This window comes from Uloborus diversus, chromosome 2 (genome assembly GCF_026930045.1).
Source record: "Uloborus diversus isolate 005 chromosome 2, Udiv.v.3.1, whole genome shotgun sequence".
NCBI lineage: Eukaryota > Metazoa > Arthropoda > Arachnida > Araneae > Uloboridae > Uloborus > Uloborus diversus.
The window spans coordinates 121,896,184-121,915,785 of record NC_072732.1 but is presented as its reverse complement, the minus strand read 5'-3'; the positions used below and the strand labels follow the sequence as shown (position 1 = coordinate 121,915,785).

At 30.4% G+C, this 19,602-nt stretch overlaps 1 protein-coding gene across 1 annotated transcript in view; it reads left to right on the top strand.

Moving 5' to 3' along the window:
* Positions 1-17,127, top strand: part of LOC129217296 (polyadenylate-binding protein-interacting protein 1-like) — a 49,818-nt gene extending 32,691 nt beyond the window's left edge. Inside the window, 2 exon segments of the mRNA XM_054851571.1 lie at positions 12,935-13,044; positions 14,201-17,127. Of these exon segments, the coding sequence (XP_054707546.1) occupies positions 12,935-13,044; positions 14,201-14,291 (201 nt within the window). The 3' untranslated portion in view covers positions 14,292-17,127.
* The last annotated feature ends 2,475 nt before the right edge of the window (positions 17,128-19,602 follow it).

Sequence of the window (19,602 nt, the reverse complement as noted above, 5' to 3'; positions counted from 1 at the left end):
GCATTTTCCGCAAGTCTCGTCTAAACGCCATTTTATTTCCTATCGTGTTTCTGGCCATAGAGTGTTGTTCGACTAAAGTTCAGCTGTGCAATTTGTTTCTACACACTTTGTTGAGTGAGCGGTCATCGAATGCAAGTTGTCTTCCGTGTTTATCAAATGACGTCATCTGAAGTCTCTGAATCTCACGCTCATCTCTAGCCAGGCATGTTACTTGCTTGTTTTACTTTTACTGACTTCGAAAGTCGCGACTAAGCAGCCGCAAGAGGTTCGATTTGAAAAATGGGTGATGGGTTAAGGAGGCGTGCCTCGATGTCTTCTTTGAGCGCGGAATAGTGAAAAGTTTTGATTTGTGTTTATAGTTTCACTTTGTGTTTGCACAGAAATGGTTAATTTGGGTTTTATTTTTGCTGCGCAAGTGCGAAGTGAACTTAGTCTGTGTAAACATTTCTTAACATTTTCTTTTTTGGTGTGTCTCAGAGAATCTCCGAAATTTTTTTTATTAGGTTTCAATGCTTTATATGGCTAGTTCCAGTAAAAATAAAGCTTTTAGAAGCAGATGCTAGCTAAAAGCTTTATTTTATGTAACGGCGAGATTGATTTAATTAAAGTACGGTTTTAACATGGTTTGGTAATGTAATGATTTGGTTCTTCCACATTCATTTTAAAAAGCTGCTGATTTTATAATCCAGAGATTTTATATGTGGCGGTTAGTGTTTATTTATTTATTGAATTGGAACAAAAAAGTGCTGTAAACCTATTTGAAACAAAATGCACTACGACAGTATTTTTGATAAATGTGATATTATTTTCCTAGATTCAATAAGGAATAAATTTATGTTTTAAAAAAAAAGAAAAGAAATAAAAAAAAAAACAGCCAACCAACGCATCTGACAAATGAGTCCCGATTGAAAAAAAAACAAAAGTACCCTCACATCGTTATCTTTATCACCCCTATTTTTATCAAATCAGAAGAGACCATGACAGCATTCCTGCTTATTCGGCATTATTTTTTATTCCTAAGCCTGATAAGTTGGGGATTGTAAATTGACTAGGTCCAGTCTAGCTGGGCCCAGAGCCTGTTGCTGGTCGTCACTTTTGTATTTGTAATTATTAATAACTTGATTTAACACTACATTTTTTACCTCCCATGGACATGTCATGGAATATTTTCAGAGCTTGCTAAAAAAATGAAAAATAAATAAAACAAGAAAGCATACCTGCCAACTTGTACGGTTTGGCCGTACATTGTACGGTTTTGGTACAAATTGTACGGTTGTAAGGTTCTGTACTAAAATTGTACGGTTTCGCGTAAAATTTCCCCCAAAACCTAAAAATGGAAAACTTTCGTTCAAACAATCGAACGCGCTCAAGCCCATCTATCTACAATCGACCGGAGCCACCGCGCAATGCTTTTACGCATGGTGATCACGTGATCACTGAGCTTTCAAACCCAAGCTTTTACGCGAAGAAGAAATGCGCAATTTCAACGTACCATCCAACACTTTTCTCCTAGCCTCTACGCATGCGCTATTTGTTTATAAACGAGGGAAGTTGTTAAGCCCGCCTCCATGCGTCGATCGTGATTTTTAGCAACTCGTTGAGCATCCACTCCTGCCGGCTAGAAAGACGTGCAGCAATAGCGTAATCGGTGTTGCTCGCCTCGTGTGAATTTATTTTTGGCTTTTGCTTCCGTAACAGTGTTCTTTCTTTCTGGATTGAATTATCGTCACTGCCGTGAAATGGAAAAGGAAAAAGTTATAATCAAGTGTTTCTGAAATCCTATGCACAAGAAATCCCCTGCATAAAACAGTCAAGGAAAGGGCCCTCATTTGCGCTCTGTACCATTTGCAGTTGCGATATAAAAATTGCGCATGGTGGCAAAAGTGATATTAAGGACCATGTTGCAACTAAAAAGCACCAAGATTATATGGCAATTCAAGAAAAATCTCAGAGACTCGGGACATTCTTTAATCGTGTGGACGACGCTGCGGGAAGTGATGTCATACGCGCGGAGTGCCTCTTCACCAGTTTCATATTCGAGCATAATCTGCCTATAGCAATAGCTGATCATGCAGGGCAACTCTTTAAAAAAATGTTTCCTAAATGTGAAATTGCTAAAAAATTTGCATGTGGTCGGACTAAAACGAGCGCCATATTATTAAGGAGATGGCGTTAGAAGGTAAAAACTCATTAAGGGACATTCTACAAAAAACAGTGTTTACAATCTCTGTTGATGGTAGCAATGATTCGAATGCACAAATTTATCCTATTGTGGTAGTTTATTTCAACACTGAAGAGGGCAAAATAAAAAATTCTCTACTAGCTCTTCCTGTGCTATCTGGGCGCTGTACTGGAGAAAACATTGGGAAATTATTACTTGATACCTTGCAGGTAAAAAACATTAGTGTAGAGAACTGCATAGCTTATAGTGCAGACAATGCAAATGTAATGATTGGCGATAAGAAGGGTGTTGCTGCTCATCTTAAAAGCAGAAATGAAAATATCATTGTCATGGGCTGTGTTTGTCACCTTATTCACTTAGCTGCTGAGAAGGCAGCCAACTCCCTTTCTGTATCAGTGGATGACATTTTAGTCGACATATTTTATTATTTGGAGAAAAGTGCAAAGAGAAAAAAAGAGTTAAAAGATTTGCAAGACCAATTTGATGTGGAAAACCACAAAATTCTTAAACACGTGTGTACTAGGTGGCTGTCTCGAGGCAGGAGTTTAAAACGGTTATTAGAACAATGGGATGTACTTTGTAGTTTTTTTAAAAATCAGATCGTACAAGCGGATAATTCTAAGAAAAATTCTTCACTTGAATCATACCGAATTCCCTTGAAAACATCTAAGAAAAGCTCTTCATGCAGCAGTGAGCAGCCAACCAAAAAATTGAAGACAAATTCAAGTTGTGCTATGAATATGCCAAGTTCAAGTAAGAAAAGCACTGTATGTACTCAGAGTTATTTGACAAGGGAGGAACGATTACTTATGTTTTTAACTTCTGATCTGAACAAAGCTTATTGTTTATTTTTGAACTTCATGATACCAATTTTTGAAAAAACAAATGTAATATTGCAGTCTGCAGAACCGAAAATTCATATTTTGAATTCTTTATTGTTAGAAATGTTCAAAGATATTTTATGCAAATTTGTTCAGCCATTTGTTCTCAAAAGTTGTGTATGTATAACTGAAGTATGCTGAGAGATGCAACCAGAAAAATGACCAAGATTTGTTGATTGGTAGTGCTACCTTAAAAGTAGTTAATAAATTAGAAAGTAAGGAAAAACAGCAATTTTATTCTGATGTTAGACAGTACTTTTCTGCATGCTGCAATTATATCAGACTCAAGTTTCCGATTAATAGCGATATATTAATGCATGCTGAAGTTGCGGACATTGACAAAATTTCCCAAAAGTCTTTCATGGATGTGCATTATTTTTTAGATATCTTTCCAGCTATTAGTTTCAAAAATTCTAACGAAACTGAAGATGAGGCCAAAGATCAACTCCAAGCAGAATTTTGTGCTCTACAAATTGATGACTTACCACTTGAGGTAATAAATGAAGAAACAGTGGATAAAAAGTGGTTTGTTTTGGGGAAACTTAAAGCAGCGGATGGATCACTTAAATATAGTAGAATAGCTAGATTCATGTTGTGCATTTTAACAATACCACACAGTAACTGTGAATGTGAAAGAGTATTCAGCTGTGTGCGGAAAACAAGAACTGAAACCCGAAGTTCTTTATCAAACGAGAACTTAGAAAATGTTTTACTAGCCAAAAACATGCAGAAACAATTCTGTTATCAACGGAATTTTAATAAAGAGTTTTTGGCTAAGGCTAAATCTGCTACGTATAAACATTTAAAAAGTATGGAGGCAGAGTAATTTTTTTTTTAATTTGCAGTATGAGGTTGGACCAAAATTAGGTACCCCAGTACCTCATCAAGATATTGTAATTTTTTGAACATTTCTATTTTTAGTTTTCAATGGCCTTCTATGTTTTCTAGTACAGTTATGTTGCTTGTAATGTAATAAAAATGTAAAGGAAATTAGAGTGTTATTGTAATTTTGAATCATTGTAAGGTTTTGAACGGGAGATTGTAAGGTTTTCCAAGTAGACATGTTGGCAGGTATGAGAAAGAAGAAATTATGAACATTTTCAGGCGTATGAAATGATATTTTCAGTTTCATACTTCAACATCATTTTATTTTTGCATTGTAAGTACAATTATCATTTTGTTGAAGTCTGATTTTTCAAATTGGTTTTCTCAGTTATTCTCTACTGTCAAGACTTTTGATTTAATATTTATGCTTGGTATTTACTAAGAAAAAAGAAAGAATGCTGATAATTTTTCAACAAGCTAGAAAAAAGAGAAAAAAACAATACTGAATGTGATTGAATAACATAAATTATATGTTCAAGAAATGCATCATCTTGCTCTTTACTTCACAATTTCAAGCTTTATTATGTTGATTAAATATATATATATATATATATATATATATATATATATATATATATATATATATATATATATATATATATATATATATAATAAGGTTACATAGAGTTTACACTGAAAGTTTTTTGAAAATGTCTTAAATTTTTATTTTGCTTCTTCTAGCCCTATAATATTCATTTCCAAAACTAAAGAAATCTTTACAAGAAATATATAGGCTATTTTGGTAAAAGTCAGTAAAAAGGGATAATCCTTTTCTGTTTTTTGAGTTCTTAACAAATTGCTTTTGATCACCTTTTAGTTACTTTTTTGTCACCTTTTTGTTTTTCAAAAAAAAAGTACCAATTAGGAATTAATGATCTTTTAAAGCATTTGTAATCAATGTATTTAATTTTTTAGTTTATCTTAAATTAACCTAAATATTGGTGACAATTATTGATATTTTTTAAAGAATTATTTGATTAATAAAGGAGGTTTATTTAAATTAAAAATATGTTGTATTGGTATTTAATAACTTAAGTTGACATTCATTAACCTGGAATTTTTTTCTAAAAGCAACTGGAAAGCCAGGAAATGTCAGAGAATTTCATTTTTGAATTTTTGTGGCAGCCCTGATTATGTCTTAACTTTTGTATTAAATATGTTTTAAATTTTGTATTGTGGATTGATGCTTCAGTAGCTTTTGCACATGAAGCATTTATTTTTATAATTTCTTTGATTTCTTTTTAGTATCATCTAATAGAAGTTTCCTTTTGAAAACAAGAATTGAAACTTTCCATTTATTTATGATTTCTTTTTTTAACCCACAAATAAATCTTGGAACAGGGTAGCGACAGATCAGGGAGATCAGGGAAAAGTCAGGGAACTTGATTGATCAGGGAAATATCAGGGAATTTCGAAAAAATAATTAAAATTCAGGGAAAATTGGATCAAATGAAGAAAAAAAAAATTTTTTTGCTTTGCAAAATTAAATACCCTTTTTCACTGTGCATTTTACACCAATTATTTATTAAAAAAAGTTAAATTAGTTTGGTGCGATTATACACTGACACATGTTTGTTCATTTTTTTTCCCCTTACGAGGGATGAGATTTTTCCGGCTTTTGCCGGAATTCCGGCTTTTTCTGTTAGTTTTTAAAACTTTTCCTCCTTTTTTTGCCTCTTTTAGTCCTTATTTTTCTCAAAAATCGGAAAAAAATACGATTTTTTGAAATTTTTGGTCCCCGATTTCTTACTTGTTCTATTTTTTCCCCTTGAATCTTAATGCTCCTCGGTATCTGCCAAAAAACGTACGTTTTGGAATCAAGCCAACGACGTAAAACATGTGCTGCATCGAAAGTTGCATGCCTCGTTTGAGATTTCAATCTTTTTTGCATCCTGAAAGTATTTCAATTATTTTTGTTGTTGGGTGGATTTTTACTATGTACTACCTTATATCTGCTTATTTTATTCATCATTTCAATAATATTTTTATTTCTTTAATTTATTTTAGAAAAAAATGCAAAACTCAATCAAAAAATGTGGTTTAGCACCAACAGTCTCGAATTTTTTTTGTAACTTGGCATGGTTACTTTTTTTGTGTATTTAAGAAAGGGTAAAAAATATTTATGGTGAATCTCAAATGGTTTAGGCTTTACAACCTGTTAAAAGTTTTGAAATTTCATGATTAAATGAGGCAGTTGCAAGTTGTTCTTATTATTCCAAAATATTATTAGAAAGTTCTCAAAAACAAATTTTGGGTTCCAATGCAAGGAAAAAGATAACCAATCGTTTATATACATATATATTTATTTATTTTCAATTCTTACTATGAAAAGTAATGTACAAAGTAATGTAATGTACAAAAGTATGTCACAAAGAAATTTTAGGTTTTTCTCTGTTGTAAATTTTTACTTTACAAACAGATCTAATTTTAAAATTTGCTCTCACTCGTTTAACACTATAAACTCAAATGTTTTTAATGAAAAAAATTTATTTTTCTCTAAAAAATATGATAAGTTGACACTATTGTGTGATGCAGCCAAGATTGACATCTGGCTCCCCCAACCCTTTGTTCAAGGACTCAGGGGTTAGAAATTGTTGCCTCTTTTTCAAAATTTAGATTTATTTAGGAATAAACACCCTTGCAAAGAAATGGTACAATGCAGAAATTATACAAAATTATTACTCATACCTAATTAAATACGTATTACCTTTAAAACTGGTAAATTATACATTTTTTGTTGATTTTTTGAACATCATGGCTTTCAGGTTCTATTTTAATGCGGCTTTGGATATCATCCCTTTCACGATTTTATGTTTTTTTTATATAGCATCCGTTTTACGATTTTTTTGGGGGGGGGGGGGGATTTCCTCCTTTTTGCTCTCTGACCACTCTCATCCCTGCCTTAAGGCCAAGGTATTGAACCTTAAGTTATTAACCACAGTATGAACTTCCTAAGCTTCTGTGTCAGTAAAGTTGTTTATTTTACATAGTTTGAATTTTTCTGCTCGGCATTCCATGCTACGTAAAATGAACAACCCTACAGGCAAAGAGGAAGCCGTCATTAAAGACTTTGCTCCATTGCCTTTATTCATTGTCTTGAAGTAGTTAGTGTACTGTAATCATAATTTCAAGAAATTTTTTTTTTTAATTGATACTGCTAAGAGCTTAAAAGGTATTTTACTTGGCGTTTTCAATTTGATTGCTAAAATTGAATGTTAAATGAAAATCAACTTTGTTTTTTGCCATCTTAGTATTTATTCGCTGTCACTTTAGATTACACGAAGGGTTTTTTTTTTTTTTTTTCGACTTTTAAGTTCTTTTATTTTAAAAGAATATATACTATAAATTTTGAAATTAAGTATTTTTTTTTTTTTTTTTTCATTTCAATGTTGTTTGTTACAAAAGATTTTTTGACTAATAATAAGATCATTTGAAATTGAGTTGTGTACATAAGTAAATATGTTCACTATTTTTTAATAGTTAAAATACTGTATTCTTTTATTAAAACCTAAGTTCTTGATTAGAGAATAGCTCAAATTCAATATGACTGGTTGTTTATAGGTTCCAATTTGTATTATATAAATATGTCCATTATTTACATAAGTAAAATAATACTAAGTAATGTATTACTTCTATACCTTCACAATTACTTGTTATTCTCGCAGCAGCAACTAAGCTGCTTGAAAATTCAGTTCAAAATTATTTCCAAATAAACTTTTTCAGTTTTATCATGATTAGATATGTCTTTAAGTGTGATTTCAATAATTTCTTAGAATTCTTATATGTTAACAGGTTATTGGAAGTAAAGTATTTGTTTTAGGTTTCCTATAATATTTCTCCGTAGATAATTTAATATACTATTTTTACTAAAAAAAAAAGCTTATTTTCAAAATATATTTTTTTGATTAACAGCTTAAAATGTTTTAAACACTGCATTTTATTTAATATGCAATGGTTTTCAGGTATGGTAAAGGAAGAAAACCACTATCCATGGTAACGTAAATCAGGGAAATTCAGTGAACTTAATCAGGGAAAAGTCAGGGAACTTTTTTTCGCCATTCCTGTCGCCACCCTGTGGAATGTTTTCAGTGCTAAATTTTCTGTGTCCTCCCTCCCCCTATCCACCCTTGTTTTCTGATATAAAATGTATTGTTTTTCTTTGATTTTTAACAGCTGTGCACTTGAATTACGAATGTTATCCCAAATTTATTAAATAATTCTCAAACTAACAGTTAATTTTCCTCTAGATCCTTGATAGTGTGGAAAACAAGGTTAAAATACTTAATAATATTTGTAATTATGTATTTAGATGCAATACATTAGAGCAGGGCTACCTATATCTTATAGCTAGCAGATCCCTTTCATCGACTAACATTCAGTATGGACCCCTGTCATTAAAATTATTGGATACTTGTAGAAAATTCAACTTCATTGAATTCAGCATTTCTAATTAGAGGGGAACTTTACTATTTAAAAAAGCACTAAGTATGTATTTTACAGAACTTATTTAGAATTTCTGAAGTGCTGAAATCAAATTGAACAAGCAGAAATCATTTGGTCACAAAACCATTTAAATTCAAAATTGATCATTGAATTAATTGGATGAGCAACAACTTGTTTTTGCTACACAATTTTAATATATCAGATTTAATTTTGGTATTTTTAGTGCAATGTCAAGTCGAACATCTAGACCACTTCGGTATTTAGTAGTTTCTATAGTTTGCTACAGACCCCTAAGGGGTCTGCGGATCACAGTTCGTGAAGCCTGCATTAGAACATCTATTCTCAGGCTCAGATGGACCATTAAAGGTCCGCAAAAACAATGTGACTGTTCTCCTGTGATTCTTACCTATCTGCATAAAAAGAATTCTCCTTGCCAAAACTGATGCATAAATAATTAAGAAATTCATTAAAAATTTATAAATAGTAAATTTTAAAAAAAATCATGATTTTATTATGATTATTTACATGTGTTATAATCACAATAAAAATTTTAGTATTTGTATAGCTAGTTTTTCGAATTGAAAACTTCTGCTAAAAAAATGAAACCTTGCTGGTTTGCAAAACTTATTAAAGAAAAGTTAACCGTCGACGAATCAAAAAAAGGTATTCAGAATAAAATGATATCTGCATCACTTAAATCTTGAAAAAAGATTATTGTAGGGTCATTCCATAGTGACTAACGTAACATTCGCAGGTGATTTCCTTACTCTTTTTTCTTACTCCAGGAGTAAAAATAAATGTTTTTTGATTTAATATGCAGATTTAAAATGTACAAAGTGACTATTTTTCAACAAGAATTTGAAGCAAAATAAGCGCTGGCAGGTATTTTTTTGCCAAAAAAGGCATCGTGACTAACGTAACATTTTTGCAACCCTGAGAAACAATGCCTATGTTACGAGGCAAATTTTTCTGAAAGTTACGCAGGCATTTAAAATTGGCCGATATATTTGTAAGAGGTAAACAGTCTATTTTAAAAAATATACTACAGATTTATTACACATAAATCTTTTTTGGCCCTTAATGGTGTGTTTACAAAAAACTGTGTGTGACTAACGTAACCATCGGTTAACAAGCAATGAATGCATGTAAAAAACTTTTTGTAATTAATCGTTTGCTCTTATATTACTTTTACACTTTTAAGAAACCTCCTTTGTGCTGCATTATGGTTCTTTCTTTGCTTTTTTTCTACATTAGTGTAAAAAATTGAATGGAAGGATTCAGTTCAATTAACACAATTTGAATGTGCGAGAAAAAATAAACAAAAAAACTGCTTTCACAAACTGAATAACATCATTTTTGGGCTAATTAAATTCTAAATATCTCTCTTTTAAAAAGTTAACTTTATACAGGTTGATAGTTTCACCAAATTCTAGTATTCTGCCGATATACTAGTTATTGTCATAAGAAACACCGTAGTACTTTTCAACGGCATGTTATTTTTTAAGGTATACTGATTCATCGAACGAATAGTGTTTTGCATCCTGAATCAAAATGTAACATTTAAAAAAATATATTCAAACATTTTTGCAGAATGAATTTTAATTCCGGATATCACCGCAAATGTTTGAATTTATAAATGATTATTCTTGCATTTTCTGAATTATATGGCAGCAGTGCTTATTTTCACTCTATCATGCAACATCTTCAAATGTTTTCCAACGAGCTGCCATTACTTCATTTTAATAATAGGTGGAGATGTATTTTCTAAAAAATAGACGTTCTTCTTTGTTAAAACTCTTTCTATTTTCTTAATTATTTAGCTTGGATTCTTGTGTTGAATGCACGCACATTCAGCAGAGTACTCATTTTGCTTTACTCACCCTTTTTTTTTAATAATAATTCTTTACATTAAAAGTATATTTTTAAAGACATTTAAAAAAGTATTTTTCTAAATAGACAGAAGGTCTACAATGTAATATTACTGGTATTTTTCACCCTTTATATTTTTTATCAATGTAGAATGCCTACTTATTCAAAATTGTTCATGAAAATGTACATTAAATTAAATAAGTTTTAAATATTAGCAGTCATTTTTAAAATGTTGCGTTAGTCACATGCAAACTGTTACGTTAGTCACATCTCAAATGTTACGTTAGTCACACTAATTATTTTATATCTACTGATACAAAAATTAATATTTTGCACTTTTTAAGTAGATATGACATAGATGTAAGAAAATAAAAAGTGATGTTTGGTTCAATCATCTGGTTTAGTTTTTATGCAGAAAATAGTTCATTTTCGTGACTAACGTAACGTAAATATTTTCAGTGAAATAACCAAACTAATTAAAATACTTATCTTATAATGTATGCAAAAACAGGGGTCTGTCCAAGATTTTTCACAGGGTCCGTTTTTTGTGAAAAATTAAATAATTTTGTGAAAAATGAATAAATTTTGTGAAAAATCAAATAATTTTGCAAAAAAAAAATTTTTTTTTTTGTTAAAACGAAATTTTATAACTAAGAGATGGCATAAACTGCATCAATTAAACTTAAAGTTGAGTGCTTTCCTCTTCTATGTTGAGAATATCATTTTGGAGTGTTTTTCTGATATTTGGCGGGGGGGGGGGGGGCATCGCTCTCTCAAGTAGCAATATTTATCTACCATTCTACATTATGTTAAATTATACTACAAATATTTCTGTCCAGTATTTAAAATAATTGTAACAAAAAAAATAAATAAATAACATAAAATTCAGAATAGGGTTCAGCATTCAACTTTGTGACCCAAGACACTCTTAAAAAGCACAGAATTTCGTTTAAAACTTATAAATTCCGTGATTTTAACGAAAATAAAAAGTTATTTTAATTGTTTACCTCTTAACAAAGCGTAATAAACATCAAAAATCCGATAGCGGTTGCAAAGAGATCGCAATTCTCAAAGTGAAGGCATCAAAAGTATAAAAACGACTTGTAAAAGAAATATTTTTGATTAAATTATTTTAAAATTGCATTTTAAGTCCTATAATAAACATTTCATTAACATCTGTGGACACAGTTGAAGGAAAAAAAAAAATAAATAAATAAATAAAATACATAAATAGATAAAATAAACCATCTATTCAGCATTTTATTTTTTGACCTTTAACAGAAAATGGAATTTTGCTTTAAAAACTTGAAATGAGAGTTCTAACAGAAATAAAGAGAATTTCATTTATTTGCATCCTAATAAAGCGAAGTTAGCTCGAAAAAAGAACAAAATATGATTCTCCTATCGGATGTTAAAAGATTGCATTTTTCAAAATGTAGACATCTAAAAAAAAAAGTTAATTAAAAGAGTTTATTTAAAGTTAATCAGCCTTGTTAGCATTGAAAAATCAAAACCCATATAATTTTCTCCCAAAATAACAATTAAACATTGCACAGCACCGTAAAAACGCAAATATTGACAAGCCGACAAAATGATGAGAATATTTTCTAATGAAGTCAATATAAAGGTTCTACGCCAGACGCTAAGTGGTGATAGTTTTGAAGTTGGTAACCCTATCTGAAGCGATCATATTTTTTCCTCACCCTTACTATCCCTTTGCAGTTCTAAGTTCATTTCGCAGATATATATTATTATTGTTTATTAAATCATGAGTGGGGAGAAAAGTGCTTACCAATGCCTTTTCAGAAAAGTTTACAACAACACCGCTGCTAATTAGCTGTGATAAAACAAACAAACAACCATTATATTTATTTGGCAGTAGCAATTATTTATTGCTTGCAGGAGAAGGAGCATCGCAAGAGTGCCGATTTTTTTTCTTTCAAAATTAGTCGATTTTATATAAGCTGATCCCTCTAATTTGACTTCAAAAAAGGTTCCAAAAATTATCGGTTTATACACAGAAATATGCGGTTTATACACAGAAATATGCGTTATTTTGCTTTCAGATTTGCTCTTTCAATAAACAATTTGTGAAAGATCCGATCTTGTTTATCAGAATTTTGTGAAGGGTCCGTTTTGTTTGATCGGGATTTTGTGAAAGGTCCGTTTTGTTTGATCGGGATTTTGTGAAAGGTCCGTTTTGGTTGATCGGATTTTTGTGAAGGGTCCGTTAACGGACCCAAATATCCTCTGGCCAGACCCCTGAAAAAAAAAGTCAATTTTATTAGACCAACATCTAATCTTTTAGAATAAAAATAGCTCTTTTAAAAATTTGCAAAAAATTTTACGTTACACAAGAAAACTTAGACGCATGTTTTTAGCGTATTTTAAGCCTTTTCTACAACCTCGCATGTTTAGAGCTAGAAGAAAAATACCGAATGAAATTTTTGCAAACTGTTACTGGATTAATGTACTAGAAAGTATGCTGAATGAAATGATAAGTCACAATTAGGGCTTTGTTGAAAAAAAATTTCTGAGGTTGAGGTTGACATTTCTATGGAATGACCCTGTAATAATTTTTGAGAAATAATTTTCTTGCCTTGAAATAATTCAATTCATAACAAAAAATCCACAGTATTACATAGAAATACTAAAAAGTGTTAATAAATCATAGGATGAGCCAGTGATGTATGGACCTGATGGGAAACCTATGACACATGAAGAGCTAATGTTTCTGCAAAGTCAGTATGCTAGTAATCTTCCTGTGGATGCGGATGATTTTGAGTAAGTATCTTTTAAAGAAATTGGACAGAAAATATGCAAATTACTTTTCTAAACACCTAGTTATTTTAAAATTTGCCTTTATTAAAATCTGTTTTAAGAGGGGCTGTTTTTCAAACCATGGTTTTATTCTCTTGTCAGGGTTTGTAAGCTCCAGGGAAAGCTGGAAATATCAAGGAATTCATGTTGTCCTCAAAAGATCAGGGAAAAGTCGAATTTCATAAATTTGACCTTCAAACCTGGAAAACAAAAAAATGACCTGAAATATTGTACAGAGAGACATTTCTGTCCCCTTGGCTTTGTTATACTTTTGCGTCTGCGAGGGTTAGGTGCCAGAGCCATAGTCATTTCAGGGACCAAGGGGAGATGTTTAACCCCCCCCCCCCCCCCCCCACCTCCCACACTCGAATTTCAGAAGCATGTTTAAAATGCATTTATATATATTTTGTTGCTATCTTACAACAATATGTCTTGAGTTTGCACCATTTGTCTACCCCCTCCCCCACACAGACACACACACAAACAAAAAGTCTAAATGGTCTAGTTGCAGAGATATAAGCAAAACGGGTTCTCAGATTTCTCCGTGACAATGAGATCAAGTATAATAAAAGTGCTTAAAAAATAAATAGGATAAACTTATAAAATGTAAGTTACGTATAATATTGAAAGATTCTTAATGTGCAATTTATTGCTTTGATGGAAGGATATCTTCTGTGAAGTCGGGGGGGGGGGGGGGGTCAGGTATGCTTCCCAGAAATTTTTGAAGTCCTAAAAAACTCAGTTTGAGGCGATCTTTGGTGTCAGGATTGGACCCTCCGATACTAGCAATCTTGCACGGTACTCATTCCGCTGAGAATGGCTAGGTGATCAGAGAAAAACAACTTACAGTAACCGCTTTGTGAACTTTAAATCTGGGATATTTGTGAAAGGTCCGTTTTAGGGGTTCGAGTTTTGTGAAGTGTTCATAAGCAGACCTAGTTTCTGTCTAGATTGTCCCCTGAATTTTTTTTTTCGTGTCGACATGAACCCCATGAAAAACAATGAATAAAGATTGTACCTTATATTTGATGATGTGTATAGTTTTAAAATTTATTTCAGTCTGAAAAACATTGCATAATACTTGATATTAATGTGATTTTTTTTTCCTTCATTTGTCTAGTTTGTATGATGATAATCCTGGAGATGAAATGCCTGAAGAAATATCTGAAGCCTATGAAGTGTTTCTTAGAGAACATGCCTTAAGGCATTGAAGTCTTCACACGTGATTTCTTTTCCATTTTTATTGTAAATTGTTTCCTTTTGCACGGATACAGAATTGAAAAGAACTTCTGGATATAATCTCTTCATAGGCATATGGCTGGTTTTAATTTTCCCCAGAGGTGAAAACAAAACTTATGTAATCACTCATTTATTTCACTTATAAGAAACGTTAACTTCCATCCATGTATAGACTTCTTTTGGGGGTTGTATTTATTATTTCTTTTCCTATATTCTTTGTTTTTGAAAGCATTTGAATTTTTGAGTGGATATGTTTTAAGCATTTAGAGAATATTTAGTGTAACTTATGTTGTAACATTGGAGAGTTTTGAGGTTATAATGTTCCAGTTCTATGTCGATGTTATTTGTAAATCTATTTAGATATTACTTTGGATTTAATAATACATAAGATGAATGCTTGCCTGGGATGTGTCTGAGAATTCAGAATATTGCTATTAAATAATTATAGTTAGTATTTATGGTACTAAATATTTTTAGATGATATACAATTAAAACCGAGAAGTCTTTGCACCACATTTGTGGTTATGTACTATATTTAATGCTGAAGTTTTTGCCTCATAATATTTCAAAACTGATTTATAGTATATTGTCCGCATTTTCAACATGATACTAATTTCTTAAAATATTTCTTACTACAAATTTAAAGTTTTATTGTTCTTAGTAAAGTACACAAAAACTAGCATTACAATTTACTCAAAGTTTCAGACTGTCAAAAGCATAGGTAATAATCAAATGCTTTCAACTGCAAATCATGTGTAATTGCAAACATTATTTGCTGTTTGTTGTAGTTCATCAAAATTGTCTCATTTTTGTTGAAAATTACACATTTCTCTAGTGCAAAACATGTATTAGAGTTGCATACCTTAAAAGCAAATTGAAGCAAATATTTGTTATATGTTTATGTACTAGCATAATCTAGGAAAAATAGAAAAATTTATTTCTAGTGTTATGATGCCAGACCTGGATCTGCGTACCTGCAGTGCGGGGGGAGGCCCATATCCTTAAAGGGCCCAAAAATTTAGAGAAAAAAGTGAACAAAAACTAGCACTAAGACTTATTAACATTGCAAATATACATTGCTGGCCTCTGGAAGGAGCCATATAGATTTTGTTTGCAGTTGGGCCCAAAATTTATAGATCCAGGTTTGTATGATGCCAATGTCTTACCATCGCTTTTTCGGTTTTGTGACTTAAAATTTGTCTCAAAGAAAATGAGAGCAACCAACTAAAACGAAACATTTTTTTCATTTACAGTTCTGAAATTTTATTTTTTAAATAAATTCATGACTGTATATGAATGTTTGGAAAAAATTTTGCACTGATCTTTTTTTTTTTTTTTTTCATTCTTACAACTAAGCAATCAATTAGCGAAGTAATTTAACATTTAAGTGTGTCATTATTAAATGTATGTTTCAAAGTTTTAGTCTTGGTGGGTGTAAAAAAATGTGGTATACTTAGTGCATTATTTCCTGGATTGTGTTTAATATATAGCTTTATACCTTTGATGTTTCAACTAGTGTACATTTGGCACTTTGTAGTTGCATGTTTGTTAAGAAAATTGTGGCCAAAACATGTTATTTGTTTATTTGAATGAACTATATCAATTCGATATTTTAATATCCCCATGTCACACAGAAGTGAGCAGCCGTTCGAGTCATGGGGAAGGACATTTCTTTTTATATGATAATTATATTAAAATTATTTCACTAAAAACATATTATATTGATTATTTGCTATTTGACATTTTTATTTCAACTTTAATTTAAATGCATGTTTTGAATTATGCAACATAATTCAAGAATCTTAAATTCTGTAAGATGGTAGTAGAATTACTGATTTTAAGTATTGGTAATTTGTTAGATTATGTTAATGCATATGTACTAGCATTGGTTGTAAAGAGTCTGCTTCATGCTTTGTTTATAAAAGCTCTGCATCATCACTTTAAAGCATCCATTAGTTTTTAATACTATTACCATTCTCATTAGCGGTTTTAAAACTCTGAATATTTAATCATTGCAAATACTTTGCAATACCTATTTTTAAAATTGTTTTAACATATTAATACTTCTTAATCATCTTTGGTTGAAATCAAGTTATAAATTAAAAAAGATGGTATGGTAGCCAATTTTTAAAATCTCAAAATTTAGTCTAGCTCCATGAAACTTATTATCAAGTGATCTTTCTGTACATAATAAGGCAGAAAAAAATTGCCTCTAAGTTCCACTAGCTATTGAGCTAAAAAATAAATTGTTATCTTTTCTGCCAAACAAATTTCATTGATAAAGACTATCTCACTGAATAGCATAAACTTCTGTTGTTTTCTGTAAGCATAGAATTTCCTATTAAACAACAAAATTGCATTTACAGCAAATTTCCCATAATTTCTTTCTTATTTGAAAGATATTGTTTTGTATGTTTTTCAATTGTAAATTTAATGTTTTACCTGTACTTGTCTTAGCAGATTTTTTTCCTACGAATTATTGAAACATTTTGTTTATCTTTAATAATTTTAAAATAGTTGAATAATCTCAGCACTCTCCAAGGGTTTCCAATATCTTTTTCCTGGTGTAATTAAAAAAAAAAAAAAAATCTTTTGTAAATATTCTTCCTAAACAGCACGATGTTGCATTTATGAAGATTTACTTGTCATACTTAATTTATTATATTTTACATATTTTCTTGAGTTATTAAATAAAAATGGTATTTTACAAGAAATTATTTGTTAATTATTTACTATAAATGAATTTTTTCCCTTCAGATATCATTAATTTTGTATCAAGTTCATTAAATAAAAACAATTTTAATTTTGTCTCTTGATATTTTTTGTACAAAAATATTAATTTACCCACTTTAGATTGGTAGCTGTTTGCAAAAGTTCATCTATAAAGTGTTCTATTTGGTGGTTATGCTGTTTTATTGTTTTAAAAGCTAACTTAAATTTTGTCTAAAAGTGAACACAGTGTATCCGCACACCTGGAAAGTCATGGATTTCCACCATGATTAAAACCTTTCACAGAGTCAAGATTTACAATAAGAACTGCTGAAAAATCATAAAAACTGGCCATTGGTATGGATTTTGAGTTCTAGATCGTAATTACTGAATATTACAAATCAAACGTAAAATGTAAGAATTTTATCTGCTTTTTAACTCATGTACTCGTAAGTTCCAATTATTTTGCACATTTTGAAATCCAATTACATCCTTTTCTATTAAATTCCGATGAACATTCTGATTTCCAATGAACAATTATAATTTTGGGTTTATAATTATTTAAACTATTGTGTTTTATATTCAGGATTCGTAAGAGTCATGGAAATCCTGGAAAGTTCATGGGAAAAAAATTAACAAATTTTAAACCTGGAAAAGTCATGAAAAATTAATATTTTCATTAACATCCATGGAAATTTATTTGAAGTCATGAAAAAATGTCTTGGGGGGAGTAATAAAGTAAAAGTGGCTAAATGAACATGAGTTTAGGGAATCCTTTTGCATATCTTCTGTAACATCTGCCTGCCTTTTTTTGTAATGTGATTTTATGGCTAGGACACCACTAATTTTTAATTCCCCATTATTTTCAGCACTTCTTATATGATATTCTGTGGTAGTGGACTTGCACAGTCTTGATTTTGCCGCACCCACTCAAAGTTTTTGAGTTAATTTCACCTGCTCGTTTAAAAAAAGGAAAAGCATTAGACCGTAGCCGGGCTTCTATGTCATATTTGCCCCTGCTCCCTTATAGCCTCGCATTTGGGTGTCGAATAAATATAATTTAGACCAAATTTTCAGCTCTTTATCTCAAACGACCATAGAGTTTTTCAAAAAACCTGTTTTTCTGATTTTAATTTCTTTTCATAGTAAAATTCAAAACTAATGAATGTTAATTTTTTTCCTTATTCTTATAAATAAAATACATGAAAAATTATTATAATCATAACTTTTAAACAAAAAACCGATATTTCGCAACAGAAATAAAATTTAAATATTTTTTTTTTCAATACTTTTCTGAAAAGTCACTCGCCAAATTTTGTCAGAAAATGTCTTTTATACTCCTTTACACTCGGGGAATTTTTTCGAATTTTATAAAATGGTGGAACAATACAAAAAAATTTAAAAAGGGATTTTTTTTTTCATAATTTTGCTTTTAAACAAATTTAAATATATTATATAAAGTAAAAAATCCAGCTGAGTAAAAAAGAAACTCCTAAAAAGTAAACTTTTTTATCAAATACTATCCTATCAAAGAAAATCATAAAAAAAACTAAGAATCCTCATGAAGTTATTAGGAGTGTAAAAAAATGATTAAAGAGTTTTTAATAAATATTATTCAAATCTAAATTGTACATAAAGATTATATAATTTGTCCACATTTTTTTGAATGATTTTTCAGTCTGGAGCCAACAGAGAAAAATTTCGAAAATAAAGTAACTTTTTTACACTGTTTACATACATTTTTCAAATAACTGACATTAAATATAAAGTTTTCAATAACTTTGATTTTTTCCCCCTTCACTGGCTTCATTCACAATGACATTGACTTTTTCATCAATGAACAGATGACTCAATATTTCACTACATTTTTTTTTTTTTTTTTGCCAAATATCAAGCATGAGACAGAAAATATGATTGCAGCAATGTGTGAGCAATATCCGACAGTGCGCCCACCATTAGCAGCTTCGACAATATTGAGTAATTCCAGTGACGTCATTCTTATCTGACTGATAACCAAGAAAGCAACGATATGTTTTTAACTTAATATGTCGCACTCTCACTTGTCTCGAGTAAATATGATACAGCTTGATACATTTGATTTTGACATATATTTTCTGTTTCATGATCGATATTTGTCAAAAATAGCCTGCCGAAATATTGAGTTGTCTGTTCATTGATGAAAAAGTCAATGTTGTGAATGAAGACTGACAAAGAATGACCTTACTTAAAAAATCATAATAAATTGTTGAAAATTATTATATCAACTGTCAGTTATTTAAAATAATTATGTTAAAGGTGTCTATAAATTATAAGTTAGTTTAATATTCGAAATTTTTGTCCTTATTGGATCAAGACTAAAAAATGATTCCCAATAGCATGGACAATTATATAATTGTCTTTATTTACAATTTAGCATTGGATAATATTTATTTAAAAAATTTTTAATCATTTTTTCTTTTTTACATTCCTAATAACTTTGTGAAGGATTTGTTTTTTAATTTCTTTTCTACTTAGCAGACGATTTTTTACTACCTTAGTTCAAATGAATTTTTTGGCAATAAAAAATATTATATT